The following is a 14595-nucleotide window of genomic DNA, read 5'->3' on the forward strand; positions in this document are numbered from 1 at the left end:
ACATTCGGCTCTGACTAGAGACATCCCTTTGTTGAGCACGCTCTGGCGTCGCAGCTGCGGAGAATAAAGCGCAATATTAAGTGGGTGGGTGATAGCGACGCGGGAGGGGGAATGAGCCGCTCTACCTTCCGTCTCTATGGCGCTAGCTCCCGTTTCTTGACATGGCGCATGCGCAGAGACATTCCCTCGCTCCAGGCGAATCTTGCGTTTCCATGGACGCCGTTTCGCTGGTTCAGCTACTGCGCAGGCGCAGCTGGAGCGAGGTGCGTGGCGCGCAGAGAGCGGGAGATATGGAGCCTCCGCGGGGCCACTTCCCGGCCCTCAACGCTCAGGAGAAGGCCCAGGTGGGCGCCGGGCGAGAGGGGCCGCGAGGGAGGGGCTTTAGCTGGAGGAAGAAAGGGCGGGAGGGTCTCTTGAAGAGAGGGGCTTTGGCCTGGCAGCTGGGGAGGTAAGGCCCGCCCCTCTCCTCTTTTCCTGTGGTAGAGATTTCAGGAGGCGGGACAAGGGAAGAGGGCCCTCACTATGCGGTATAGAGCATGTGCTTTGCACGCAGAAGGCCCCACGGGTGGGATTTCCAGATATGGCTGGGAACCTTGGAGAGTTGCTGCCAGTCAGTGTAGACGGTACAGGCTAGATGGACTCAAATAATCTGACTTTGTGTAGGGCAGCTTCCTATGTCCTTGCTTAAACCAGCTGTTTATTTAGAACCATGTGGACTGGATTCTTCCTCAACCTTGGGTCCCAAGATGTTGCTGGGCTATCACTCCCATCATTCCTAGCCAGCATGGCGAGGGGTCAGATATGATGGGCGTTGTAGTTCAAGAACATCGGGAGACCCAAGGTCGAGAAAGATCATGGCTTGGAAGAACATTCTCACTTCAGTTTGCATACAAAAAAAAAAGTCTGTTTTTAGTCCCCACCGGCATCTTCAGGTGGGAGTCAGAAAGACCTTTGCTTGAAACCCTCGAGAGCCACTGCCACTGTTGACAATACTGAGCTAGATGGAATCTTACTTTGTAGGGAAGGAATATAAACACTTGCTTTGCACACACAAACTCCCAGGTTCAGTTCCCATCAGCATCTCCAGGTGGGAGTAAGAAAGACCCCTGTCTGAAAACCTAGAGAGCCACTGGGCCATATATAGATCCATAACTTAGCAGTAGAGCAACTGCTTGGCATGCAGCTGGTCCCATATTCCACCTTCAGCATCTCCAGGTTGAGCTGCCCTTACCTGAGACCCTGGAGAGCCACAGCTGTTCAGTGTAGAAACACTACTGAGCTCGATAGGGCAATTTCCTATGTACTCCTTTTGGAGATCTGTTTAAACCAGCCTCTCCCAACTTTGTGCCCTCCAGATGTTAGGCCTATAACCCCTATCAGCCCCAACATCATACAGCTGTGTTGGCTGGGGCTGTTGGGAGTTGCACTCCCAAAAACCTGGAGGGCACTAGATTGAGGGAGGCCAGTTTATACTGTTGGGGATGCGGTTTTAAGTTACACAGAACCCTTCATTTTGAGTACATTGTTTTGGTGTGCAGTCTTGTGTTCCTCCTTCCTCCAGCAAGACCAAGTGTTTGGCAATGCAGTTCATGTAGCTGCTGCCTTCCTAAATCTTGTTTTAAAACAACTTGTGGTGACCACCTTGTAACATCTTTGTCTTCCAGCTGAAAGAAAAGTTGGCCTTATTGAAAAGAGAATACAGCAAAACATTCCACAGGTTACAGGTAAGTAAACAATAGTGTCTGCCAAGGACTTATAAGCAAGGTCCTGAGGGCAGCAACACGAGAGCAGGTCTTTTCTGCAGTGGCCCCTCGCTTGTGGAATGTGCTCCCTGGGGACGCTCACCTGACTCCTTCCTTACATATCTTTAGGTGCCAGGCAAAAACATTCCTCTTCTTCCAGGCCTTGGTTAATTAAACAATCTATGGCCTTTAAACTGGGGAGGGGGGTATTGTTTTGTTTGTTACTATAGTGTGTAATTTTGTGTTTCTGTGTTGTAAACCCCTCCTGTGATCATCTAATTAAGAGTGATACAAAATTTTAATAAATAATAATATTTTTGGCAGAAAATGAAATCACATCTGATTAAGCACCGGTCTTCCCATTACCCTTTTTATTGTTTTTGTAGCGTGCTGAAAGAGCTGAAAAGGTGAACAACTATGTCAAGAAAACGGTTGCAGAGAAAAACCTGTTGCTTATGCAAGAGGAAGCTGAGGGGGACCTTGCAGGTAAGCCTGGAAAGGCAGATCCATGGTTCTTTGGGTGTTTATCTGTCCTGATGAAGTCATTGCTCCATGGCTCTCACTCTTGTATTATAGGCTCATTCTACCTTTCCCAAAAGGCAGAGCACTTTTTGTATTGCACCCAATGCTGTTCTTGGGCAGGCCTCTTGGGCTGAGGACTAAGTGAGACCATTACAGGGAGTTGCCATAAAACTTAAATTAATTTTTCTTCTGTTGTTTCTGCTCCAAAACTTTGCATTGTTGAGATCTTGGATTCTGTTCACTTAGAATCCCGCACATTTTCTGTTTGGCTATGTACAGATGAGGCCTGGTGTTCCAGTTCAGAACTAGCCCCTTACTCTGGGGTACTTGTGAGTGCTTATTTTCTAAAATGAGGGGAACTGGGACTAAAGCCATCTTAAAAATTGTGCTGGGTGGACTAAGGACTGTGAACTCAGTTCTAGCACTCAATTATTTAATTCTAAGTGTTTTTTATACCTGACTCTGATGAATCTCTGGGTTTTAATTTTTAAAAAAGGAAAGTTGATTTGTCAAGCCTGAACTCTGCTCTCCACTCTTTAGGAAGTGAAACAGAGTCTTATGTTAAACTGCCTTTGTAGTTTTCAACTTTTTTGATTAAAATGCGCTTCGTTTTGCTGTTCTGTGTGCTTCCTTGATGGCAGTGTGCTGTTATTTTTTCCTTCACAGATGGTGGCTGTTCAAAGAAGAGCACTGCAAAAGCTGCATCAGTCACCTTCAAGCCTGAGGCCTTCAACCAAGAAGACAGCTTGCTAGGAAACTTGAGTTCTTCGTGTAGCAACCAGGACCGCAAAAGGGTTCTCTTTAGTCCTGTTCTTAAGAAAAACCAGAATAGTTTGTCAAGAAGTAGAACCAAAGTGCAACAGAGAGCATCTTTGGCTTTGGAGGAAAGAGAAGAATCTACATGGGATGCACATCTGGGAAATGTGGGACCCCAGCCAGAGAGCTCCCAGGGCTCCAGGTCGCCAGTTTTCAACAGAAGTGACAGTTTATTGGCGGACCATAGCATCCCAGTGGCCTCCTCAGGGAACACAGCTGAAGAAGGAAGAGGCAGCGATGTTTCTCCTGTGTTGCTGCATCTGGATTGTTTACAGGAAACATCTGGGCAAGCCACCTTTCTTCATGATCTGTCGCGTGAAAACCAGGAGTCTTCACCTGAGCATCTTTGTGAGGAAGGCCTGTTTGATAGCTCTGGAGGTCCAGCTGTCAAGAATATTGTGTCACCTGCAGACATGCAGATTGAATCTCCACAGATGGAGGAGGCAGGCCGATTTGCAGGCTTAGCTGTGACCATTGAGGCTGCCTCTCATACACATGGAATGCAGCAAGAAGGCAGCCGATGCCAGGAACCTCAGAAATTGGAGCTCAGCGGCAGTGACGCTCCCACCAGCAAGCCCAGTGGAAATGGTTTAGGGGATCAGCTTGAAGAAACTGGATCTCCCCTCCTGGATAGGGCTCCAGCCACACCTGCTAAGGATGTGCTGAGCTCTTGCACAGTAGTTGAGGGGCTCCTGTTTCCTGTTGAGTATTACGTAAGGACAACACGGCGAATGTCCAGTCAACAGAGGGAGGTGAACTTGGCGGCCGTCATTCAAACCCAGCTGGGCAAAAGTAGGAAAGGACAGAGAATTGTGTGCAAGGAGAAGAGCACAGATCCAGCCTCGCCGTCCTCCCAAGGGCAGACAGAAAGTGGTGAGCAGAGGGAGGCTGTTCCTTTCCCATTTCCCAATTCTGGTGCCAGCCCTGGCACTTCTCCTCTTCAGTCTCTTTCTAACAAGAACACATCTTCCAGCGGGGATCTAGTACAGAGTGAAGGCCTAGTGCAGCCCAGAAGAAAGAGAAAGCTGAGAGGGAGGTCTAATCACAAGGCCTTGTCCGCCACAGCAGAGGACCCAGCAGAGAATGTGGAGCTGACAATTCCCAAGGTTGATAGTTCTCTTGTGCCAAGTGAAGCTCAGGGAAGGAAGGAAAACCACCATGGAAGAGACAAAGCCACAGTGCTTTACACTACAGCTGGTGGCAGCGTGGAATCCAAGCCGAGTGGCAGAAAATGGCCGGCAGGGTCTGCAGTTTCTGCTTCCACACACCCTGAGACTGTCCATGTCTCACAGGTGGTGAACTCAAAGGCCAGTGTTCCCTCCAGCTTCATGGGAAGCCTGGAAGAAAATGACAAGACATGTTGTCCTGACAGTGGGTCTCCTGAGCAGGCTGGGAATTGGAACAACGCTGGGGTCAATCTGGCACAAGTGGATAGAGACCCCTTGCCTCACTATGCACCCCTAGTTGCCTCTGTGAAATGCAAGCGGAGGGGAGCACCCCGAGGTATGTGCCCCCTGGACCCAGAGCTCGTTCAGCTTTATCACCCAGGGGCAGCTTGGGGAGGGGGCTCCTACTTGGTCCCTTTAGAGCAAGGGTCGCCAATGCAGTATTTGTGGGCACCACAGTGCCCACCAGTTTCTCCAGTGGCTCTCATGAAAGGCCTCAGTAAATATCCCCTCGGGAATATTTTGCTCATTTCCTGTGTACACTGGCTTAGCTTCTTCAGTGGAGACCCCTCCCCATGAGGCAAGTTGAGAAAGCTCCCTTAGGTGGCGTATTTTCATGAGGGTGGGTGGGCTGACCTGCAGGATCTCCTTAGGAAGTTCTTTGTGACTGGCCCCTTTGAAGTGAGTTGGAGGTGCTGTGCAGCTGGCACACAAGAGGAGCTCCCTGATTGATTGATTGATTGATTGATTGATTGTGCCCCATACTAATTGGGGATGGGGAGGGTTTTTGGATTTCCAGCTTGATCACTATATGCTAATTTTACAGGCCCCTTGGTGGTCTTTGATATTTCCCCATTGTTTTGGGGCCTTATTGAGCTGGGGGATGGGGGCAGAGGACAAGGCTTTTCAAAATGTCCCTGGAAGCACACAGGTCCTTTGCAGGGGAGTTCACAGCTTAGAGCATCTAGGTGATTCAGCAAAGGACACCTGAGAGCATGTTTCGAACCAGCAGGTCTCCTGCTGCTAATTTGAAGCAGGGTGGCTTTAAGGATCCCAGGAGCCCTTCTAGAGTAAGATCCTCACAACTGCAGTGAATGCCAGGCTAAGCTGTTTCTCTTTTGTATTTGCAGGTAGAAGGAGGGCCAGCCTGCCTGTGGAATCTCGGGATCCTACCTCACTTTACCTCTTTGGGACAGGTTCCCCCAAATTGTCCCTTCCTTTTCATGGCAAGAGAAGTAAGATGTCCAGTCTTGAATGGCTGCCCTGTGGCTTAGAGCTCCAAGAATTCCACCTACCTGAAGATGAATTTGGGCTCCTTAAACTGGAAAAGCTCAAAGCCTGTGCTGTAAATCTGCCGGAGACTTTTGACACTGGCCAGTCAGCCAAGTGCCTCCAGGACACTAGTGGGGCTGGCTTTGAGAAAGATTCAGCACTAGGAGAGAATCCCATTTCCCTGGAGAAAGAGCCACCCTTTCCAGTGGGCTCGCCTCGGAAAGCTCTTCCATCAACTGAGTTGTTCCTCTCTCTAGCCCTGGAGGGTGTCCCAGAGTCCCAGCTGCCTACCCCAGTTTTCCCCCGTTTGGGGGCAACCCCAGCCTCCCAGGCCTTGCCAGGCACACCTGGCGCATCTGCTTTGCAAGCTCATGCCAGCCCTGAGCCAGGGGACTCTGCAGGTATTTCTGCCTTGCCCAGGAGCAGGCAAGAGGAAGAAGAGGGAGGTGGCGAAAGGATGCCCTCATTGTCACAAGGCCAAAGGGAAAAGAGCTGGAAGCCTGATGAGGACGTGGCCAGCTTTGAAGAAAGGCTGCTATCAGCTGGCGAGTCTGTTGAGTGTTACAAGGAATCCCCCAAACAGGAAGAAAGAGCAGAGGAGCCTATGGTTGGTTGGTTTATTCATACCATTTCTGTGCTGCTTTCCAAACAGTGCACAAACAACAATCAACAAGAGCAGAGCATCATATTTACAGCACAAGTTATATAATTAAGAGTTTCAATGAAACAAAAGAGCAGCTAAAAATGCAGCTTAACATTATTACTCACTCCACCCACATTCTGCTGTAATTATCAATCAGTGATTGCACACTCTTGCTGGGTGGTACCAACCGCTCTCTGCTTTTGGTCATAATTGTAGAGGTCTCTGGGATTCCCAAGGAGAAAGCAGAGGCGTTTCTGTCAGAGCTGCAGGCTTGACCTTCCAGGAACTGCAGTTATAATCAAAACTCGCTCCCTTGTGTACCTCTTTCTTTCCTTTCTCTTGGCTCCATGACACTCCCTGTTCTTTGGCCCTGCCTAAGTTTCCCACAGCCTCTCTGCGTCTTTCCCTTTCTTTGCTTCCATGTCTTGCCCGTTTCTCCCTCCCTTCATCCCTCAGTCTCTGCCCATTCCTCAGGTTCTTGTTGCCTACTGTGCCGTCTTTCTTTGGTCACCTTCACCTGGAGTTCACTTGGGTCCCCTTAGCTACCCATCCCTCAACATTCCTGCCTACTCAGCCTGTTTCTGCCAACACCTCTCTCCAGTCATTCAGCCCTGTGTGAGAGTCCCCCCACCTTTCCCAGCCAGATCGACTTTTCTTTCACAGAAGCTGCATCAATTGCCAGGGTACTGTGGCTGAAACCTTATCTCTGAGCAGGTAGAATGTTCATGAGCATTCCAAGACCATTCCCAGCAAGGGGCAAGTCACTGTTGGTTTTTAGCCTACTAGGTGCGGAATACCCTTGCGTCCAAAAGAAGGCAACCTAGTTCAAGTTTCCTCCCTTAGGCAGGATATTTCATGCATAAATCCTTGGTATAGCCTACCTTGAGTGGGAGACTTCTGTCGCTCTACATGCTGCTGAACTGCATCTCCCAACAGCCCCTTTAGGCATGATGGGAGTTGCAGATCAACAGAATGTGGAGCACCAAAGGTTCCCCACCTCATTCAAGGGGTTGGAATATTGAGAGTTCATGTTTCACCTTAACTTCCTGGAATCTTGATTTGGGACAACTGTGCTTGAGCCAAGCTTAGGTACCCTTGTCTGCCCAAAATCACATTTCTGCAGATGTAATAGTAATAATAATAATACTAATAATAATAATAATACTAATAATAATAATACATTTTATTTATATCCCGCCCTCCCTGGCCAGAACCGGGCTCAGGGCGGCTAACATCAAAATATATGATACATTAAAACATTACACTTACAGTTTTGGCAACTCAGTACACTCCAATTAAATAAAACCGAACAAATCTAGCCAAACATCAAGTACCTATATGGCTAACAATTATTGCATTGCTTATCAACCTACTATTAGCATCCCAGGTGCCTGGTGCTTAAGAGACAGGTGGGAACTCTGCTGCCCGGAAGCCATATGGTTCTTCATTTTATTACCTTGATGTTTTATTGCAGAATGAAGTGACCGTAGAAGACCTAGCGGAGGACAGCCAGAGAAAAGGGAGCTTGCGGATGACCTCAAAACTAAAGGTCAAAGAAGAAAACCATGTCACTTTTTGAAAAAGTGCTTTATTGATGTAAATGCATGTCTGCCCCCCCTTTTTTAAATGCCTTGTTCCGATTCTACCTACTTCTGGACACAGATGTGTCCTTTTTCCCCTGGAGGTTGGGCCCTACATGGACAATGTTATTCAGGCTTGCTAGGACTGATTCACGCTTTTGTTTATTTTGCCTTTTATATACTTTTATTCTGTTTTATTGGTTTGGGTTTTTCATTATAATGGATATTTATTTATATTGTACGTAGCTTACACTGCTTAGGGATTAAAAAAATTAAGCGGCTCAGAAATGGTTATGAATATGTAACAAAATATTGTAGAGCTGCAGATAGCCACTTGCCTGTGGAGTTGAGAGGAGTGGCACAGTGGCCCCCACCCTCTTGGGTGCTCTCCTTTCTCTTGCATCCTGCCATCGCTCTCTCCTTTCCTAGGACAGGCCTCCAGGATAGTGCCAAGAATCCTGCTTTTTTTTTTTTTTGCATGTGTGTTTGTGGAGGACAGAAGTATTGTGGTTGGGTCCCATGTGTGCTCTCCCTCTCAGTCTCAAGAGGTGGGGAGGAAGTGGAAGGGCAGGATTAGCCGGGTTCAAGTATGTGCAAGTACTTGACGTCGTCAGGGCATCTGGCATGAACAGGAGAAAGGCCTTTAGAAATGAAGCACCGAGAGACCACATCTGGTCCATAATGGGAGGAAGGCCTGGATTGTGCAGGTGCTTTCCTGGCAAGCTTGAGCCTCGGCCCCTTTATTGAGCTAGCCGCTGGTCTGGTGCCTGCACACATCCCGTAAGCTGCTTTTCCCTGTGTAGGGGAGCACCAACCCGCTGCTGCTGCTGCTGCTGGAAGCTCTTTGTGGCACATGATTTGCCTTTGCTGGCAACATTTCCCTCCCACCCACCTGCCCCCTATTGATTCTTTCTCTCTTGTTTTGTACAGAGCTGCTCTGGATCATGCTCGGTGGACGTGGGCACCGTGTGGTGGGAGGCCGCTGACTTCACAGCACTGTGTGTTGTGACAGCTTGTGAGGCTTCCGTTTCCCTCTGGAGGCATCTGGAGTCCGGCCACTGGGGCTGTGTGCACACCTGGCACTTTACAAAGGTTAGAAAGAAGGGGTCTTTACTCCTTCTGAAATAGAATATGTGTGGTCTGCCCCATGGTGGCTATCATAGCACCAACAACTTGCTGCAGTTGCCCTTGAGTAACTTCTGGAAACAAAAACTGGCTCTGGGCTTCTTCCCATTGGAGCATCTGGTTGGTCCTTGGGAGAGCAACATGCAGGACTAGATGGGCCCCCTTTGGTCTCTTCCAGCAGCCAGGCTCTTCTTGTCCTGGGAGGGGGAGCACGGATGAGGAGGAAGAGAGTTGATTCTTGTTACTCTGGTTCCCCAGGTTCCGGTCATTCAGATTGTTCCTCTTCCAGGTGTCCAGAGCCTTGTGTGTGTTGCATTGGGAGGACTGGAGATTTCAGAGATCAGGTGAGTTGTGCCTGTTTTCAGAGATCCAAAATGTGTGTTCCTCTGCAACATAATCATTGTGCACCTTAAGTGTTACTTTAAAAACGCTTTTTGGCCTCTGAGTAGAGGCCAGCTCTACTGTTGTGGCCTTGAGGAAGGAACCTTGACAGTTAAGTCTTTGTGGTTATTTCAGAGTGCTGCTGCAGAGAAGTGAGATTGACCCTCTTATAACATGATGCTCTGCTCTTTGGGTATTAATAACTCATCCAACTGTACTTCTGTTAGGGCGGCTGAAATGTCACGAAATAGTGTGCAGACTCTCAAATGCACCTCATCTCTGTCTCTTCCACTATCCCACTTTGCATTGCTTGCCATCTAGCCTGATGGAGATCTCCTAGAAGTTATGTCTACCAACTAGAATAGCTTTAGAAGAGTAGGATAAGGCCATGAATGGCTACTAGTCATGATGGCTATGTTCTACCTCCACTTTCAGAGGAAGCATCCTCTGAATACAAGTTGTTCGGAATCACAAGTGAGGAGAGGGCTACAGTTGCATTCAGGTTCCCCTTGTGGACTTCCCAGAAGCATCTGGTTGGCCTCTATGATGCTGGACAAGATGGGCCTTTGGTATTTGGTCTGATTCAGCAGGGCCTTTTTTATGTTCTTCATTTCAGAGAACTCGAAAGCTTGCAGAGTATTTTCTGACATTTCAGCTGGTTTAATAAAGGTATTGCTCTAATACGGATTTTGCAATGCTTCTTACAGACCAGTACAGTTACCTTTCACCTTCTTAGCAAGCGGTGCTACAGGTTACTGAGTTATCACAGTTATGCATAGAAAAAGACACAGGAAACCTCCCATCAATGACTTTGTGGCCTTTGGGAGAAGCAGAAATACAGAATTTCCTTGCAGTGCTCTGTAAAAGAGCTGAACATAGCAGACCCTTTTCATAGTGAACATGAATACACCCAAATCTCAGAAGTTCACAATACATACTGTAAGACAGAGACAAGGAATTATGAGGGCTGCCTTGTCAAATAACCCTGTTTTTCTTGCACGGTAGCACAGAGATGTTACCAATACACTAAGGTTCTCAGCATACCTGCCTGAAGTAAGTGCCATTGACATAAGGGAGGGATTACAAACATGCTTGGAATCGGGGCCAAAAGCTACCATGTCACCTTTTCTTCTAGGTTCTTGTTTTATTCTTCTGAAGATGGCTGTGTTAAGCAACCCCTCGTCAAAACTGGAAACATAAATGCTGTTCTTGGACTAAAGAATAGGAGGCTGGTCAGTAGTTGTGGGTCACTCCAAGACCAAGAAGTGGAAGTCCTCTCTTTCTCTGAGACAGGAAGGTGAGAGGTGGCAGCAGTGGGAAAGGAAAGTTGGTGTTGGGGTGGGGGTTCCACTGATCTCCTAGAGCAGCAGCAGAGACAAAAGGTGTTTTGCTGTGTTTGAGACATCTTCTACTTCTTTCAGCTTGGTTTCAACATCCCTGGGGGTTTCTTTTGTTTCTAGGAGTAAAGAGAGGCAGGCTTTGATGCCTCCTGAAGAGACTGTTTTGGCTTTTGCTGAAGTGGATGGGATGGAGGAGGCTTTAATTGCCTTGACTACCACAGATTGCTTGGTGGTCTGGTAAGCATCTGTATGGAGTTTACTTGCCCCACTGCCAGAACAAAGTTTTTCTCTAAATCTAAAAACTTCCCAGTGTCCTAAATTAATGAGACTCTGATGTTTGACTTATATTTCATAAGGAAACCAGAAGAAAGCTACACTGCAATTTTATAAACATATATTCCACCCCCACTCACATGGGAGGAAATATTTGTTTGTGGGGAGAGGAGACTAGTAAAGGACACTTTAAATATTTTTAAATGATTTTTTTAAATTAAGACTTGGTAATTCAACAGCATGCATTTGTCTTATATTGTTTAAATTTTGGGGTGGGGTGGAAACAGTATTTTTAACATGCTAATCTTAGCAAGCCCAGAAAGTCATGATTGATAGTGGATTTCCTGTGAACAGTCCTGAGACCTGTGAGTATAGAGTGGTATATTACTACTACTACTACTAATACTAATACAGTTGTACCTTGGTTTCTGAACAGCCTAGTTCTCGATGTTTGGCTCCCAAACGATTGAAACCCGGAAGTGACTGAAACTCTCTTGGGTTTCAGACTGGGGAGCTTCTCCCAGCCCTACTTAGAGGGGCTAGAAATTGTACCTAAGACTTTTAAAATGCAAAACAGGTGCACTACCACTGAGCTACAGGCCCTTCTTTGTACACAAAGCAAGCTACGCAAGCTGGCATCAGTAGCCCAGTTAACACGCCTGGCTTAGAGGCCCCTTCCCAGCTCACATCCATCTCCTTGGATAAGGGCGTAGCTGACAGGCAGCCGGTGGGAGAAGTCTCTCCTCTCCTAACTGAATCGGAACCAAGGCTTCAAAGCAGATAAACATACGTGACCTCATTTTTGCAGCGACTAACATTTAGTCTTGGGGTTATCCTGACTATCAAGATGGTGTTTACAGGCCTTCCAGAACATTTTCACTGTTTGGTTCTACACACCACCTCCCCTTTTGCTGCACTCTGTACAGGAGCAGGTGACAATTTGCTTTCTCCTTTTGCAGGAACTTGACAACTGGGCAGCTGCTGAGGAAGGTGCCTCTTGGTTCTTCCTACCCAGGATCTGTCTGCCACAAAGCCTATTCTGACTCGGTATGTCTCTTAAAGCAGGTTCTGCTCTGTGAAATACACAGTGCTGCAGTTTGGGCTAGGTCAAGGAGCAAGGCATCTTGGGGAAAAGGGGATCTGGGATTCAAGTTGCACCCTTGCCCTCCCCTGATGTTCTTGTCTTTGTGTTGCACTAGCTCCCTAGCTCTAGACACCACCAAGGTCCAACTTTGACCTTGAAGGCCCTAAATCCCTTTAGTTCTGCATTCCTAGGAGGTTGCCTTCCCTCCTACATCCCATTGCAGTGCAAGGCATCAGCAAAGTCTCCATCAATATAGCCTTCTGTTCTCTGGGTTAAAATGTTTCTGGATTGGCATCTAAGAGCTAGACCAAAACGTTTCCCGATCTGAGATTTTAACAGAAGCTCTGCTTTCAGTCAGGTTTGCAGCAAGCTGCGTGCAGCTTTCAGACTGCAGCATGCCTTGAGTATTTGAGGTGGGTTAGAAACAGAGTCACAATCTTGTTAAGGGGGTACCACTTTCCTGAGCCCTGGATCTCCTGTCCCTCCCCACAATTCCACCACCAGTCGCTGCTACTTCTGTTGCTTGCTGAATTAACATTTCTACTTGCTTTTCCTTCCTTGTGGATCAGGGCCTCCTGTTCGTAGTTCTGAGCCACCCGCATGCCAAGGAGAGCAACTCATGTGTGAACCCTGCCTTCCAGGTGGTTGTGCTCAACCCCAAGACAGCGAGAAGTGCCAGGCTGATGTCCTTATCCCTTCCCCTGGGAATCACAGGAAGGCAAGTTGTTGCTTGTTGTTGTTGTTTCTACCCATAAAACCAGCAGTTAGAGCAGATTGCAGCCAAACTAGGGTATGGGGGTCTGACTGCCCATTTAGCTCATTTCTTCCTACTCTGGCTGGCAGCAGTTCCCAGGCTCTCTGGCAGAGGTTTCTCCCAGTCCTGCTACCTCTGATAAGGTTAACTGAGCGCAGCAAGGACTGGGGATGTCCTGTATTCAAGGCACATGCTTCCCCTCCCCCACTTTCTTTCCAGCCCAGTGGAGCTACATTCCTGCTGATGCTTCTGTAGCTCTAGGTCACTGGGAGGGCACTGCCTCCTTCCTGCCAGCCTCCTGTGTAAATCTGATTTTAAGTACTGGAGCTTCCTGGACTCTGGTGAAGGGAGCTGCTTCCTCTGCAGCTCTTCATGTCAGGAGTTCCTAATGAAGCCTTTGCTGACGTGTGTCATGATGGGTTATCGTTCAAGTGCAGACCACTTTCTGCTTGCCACCTTCTCTGCCCTTTGAACATCCTGGACCTCTTCCACAAACAGCTTTTTTTCCTGGTTGATGATGAGGATCATTAAAACATGCTGTAACTTCCACTTTTATTTAAGCAGGCTTTTTAAGGATCCAGATTTTACTGCACTGTTGTGATTTTAACAGTGATTATTGTTGTATAAAGTTGTAGAAAAGTGTTAAATCTGTTTTTAATCGTGTGAGTCCTCTGTGTTTCTTGTTTTTATTTTGACTTTATGCTCTTGCATTTTAGTTCTACTTTTAAAAAATAATAATAGTTATGTTATGGGGCAGCATTAATCTGGATATTGCTTTTGGCTCTAGGTACTTGGAGGGTGAAGTGAAGGGCGCTTCTGCAGCAGCTGTGCTAACATCTGGAACCATTGCTGTCTGGGATTTATTTTGGGGGCAGTGCACGGCTCTGCTGCCCCCCAACTCTGAAGGGAGCTGGTCTCTCGCCAGGTGGTCTGTCACTGACACTTGTCTGCTGGCTGGGCAAAAGGACGGCAGTGTTTACATTTACAGTTACACAACAGCTTTGAGGGACTCGCTTGGTTAGATGAGTTAATTTGGACAAGATTTCCTGCACTTGAACAACATGTAAGGACTAGTGGATCCATTTCTCCGAAAAGTTGAATGCTTTCAAAAGTGTAATGAAGTGGCCTTAGGAGAAAGTTATATTCTGTTTATTCTGGCATTGCCAGTATAGTTGTGCCTGCTGGGGCCAATGGTAGTTTTATCCCAGAAGGCTGGTCTCAGGAATTGATAATGGGCACTTTGAATGTTTTCTCTGCATACCCCAATGGGCTTCCCTGGGCACAGCATTGTGCAAAATCTATTGTTCTTACTGTTCACCCTCTTGGGCAGGCTTTGAACTGTTAAAAACATTTTCTGGAGTGTCTTAAATGTAATATTAAAATTTCTTTTTCAAAAAATGTATAAAGTTTTCTAGGTGACGGGTTATAAATTGCCTAAAATTTTCCAAGTGCTGTATGTGTATCATTGAAAGATAAGACAGTCCATTCACCCAGCCTCACAGTGATAATAGACCCAATAGAAAAGGAAGAAATAATAGACACAACAGAAAAGGAAAAGGTAATGGGGAGGGAAGAAGAAAGCAAGTGTTGGAACAGCTAATCCTTTACTGTTCATTATGATGTCTCCCTCTCCATAATTATCCTCCTGGGCTGCAGAGAATGGTCTACAGATAGCTGGCATGAAAGTGGGATGGAGTACAGTGGTACCTTGGTTCTCAAATTTAATCCATTCTGGGAGTCCGTTCGACTCCTGAAACGGTTCGAAAACCAAGGCATGGCTTCCGATTGGCTGCAGGAGCTTCCTGCACTCAATTGGAAGCCACAAAAGCCACGTCGGACGTTCAGCTTCCGAAAAACGTTCGCAAACCGGAACGCTCACTTCCAGATTTGCGGCATT

At 47.4% G+C, this 14595-nt stretch overlaps 1 protein-coding gene across 4 annotated transcripts; it reads left to right on the plus strand.

Annotated features, from left to right (window-relative positions):
• The first annotated feature begins 109 nt into the window (after window positions 1-109).
• Window positions 110-14142, plus strand: PALB2 (partner and localizer of BRCA2). 4 transcript variants are annotated; one of them, XM_028705597.2, is made up of 13 exons: window positions 110-344; window positions 1665-1724; window positions 2129-2228; window positions 2931-4583; window positions 5377-6125; window positions 7636-7710; window positions 8672-8833; window positions 9125-9210; window positions 10383-10544; window positions 10708-10824; window positions 11820-11907; window positions 12514-12662; window positions 13486-14142. In XM_028705597.2, exons 1-13 carry the CDS (start codon window positions 162-164, stop codon window positions 13718-13720), a joined length of 3819 nt encoding a protein of 1272 aa, XP_028561430.2. In that variant the 5' UTR covers window positions 110-161; the 3' UTR covers window positions 13721-14142. The 4 variants fall into 4 exon arrangements, with proteins under 4 accessions (XP_028561430.2, XP_028561431.2, XP_077775292.1 ...); XM_028705598.2 differs by having other exon boundaries at window positions 110-263; XM_077919166.1 differs by lacking the exon at window positions 110-344 and adding an exon at window positions 426-448.
• The last annotated feature ends 453 nt before the right edge of the window (window positions 14143-14595 follow it).

This window comes from Podarcis muralis, chromosome 14, assembly GCF_964188315.1.
Source record: "Podarcis muralis chromosome 14, rPodMur119.hap1.1, whole genome shotgun sequence".
NCBI classification, from domain to species: Eukaryota; Metazoa; Chordata; class Lepidosauria; order Squamata; family Lacertidae; genus Podarcis; species Podarcis muralis.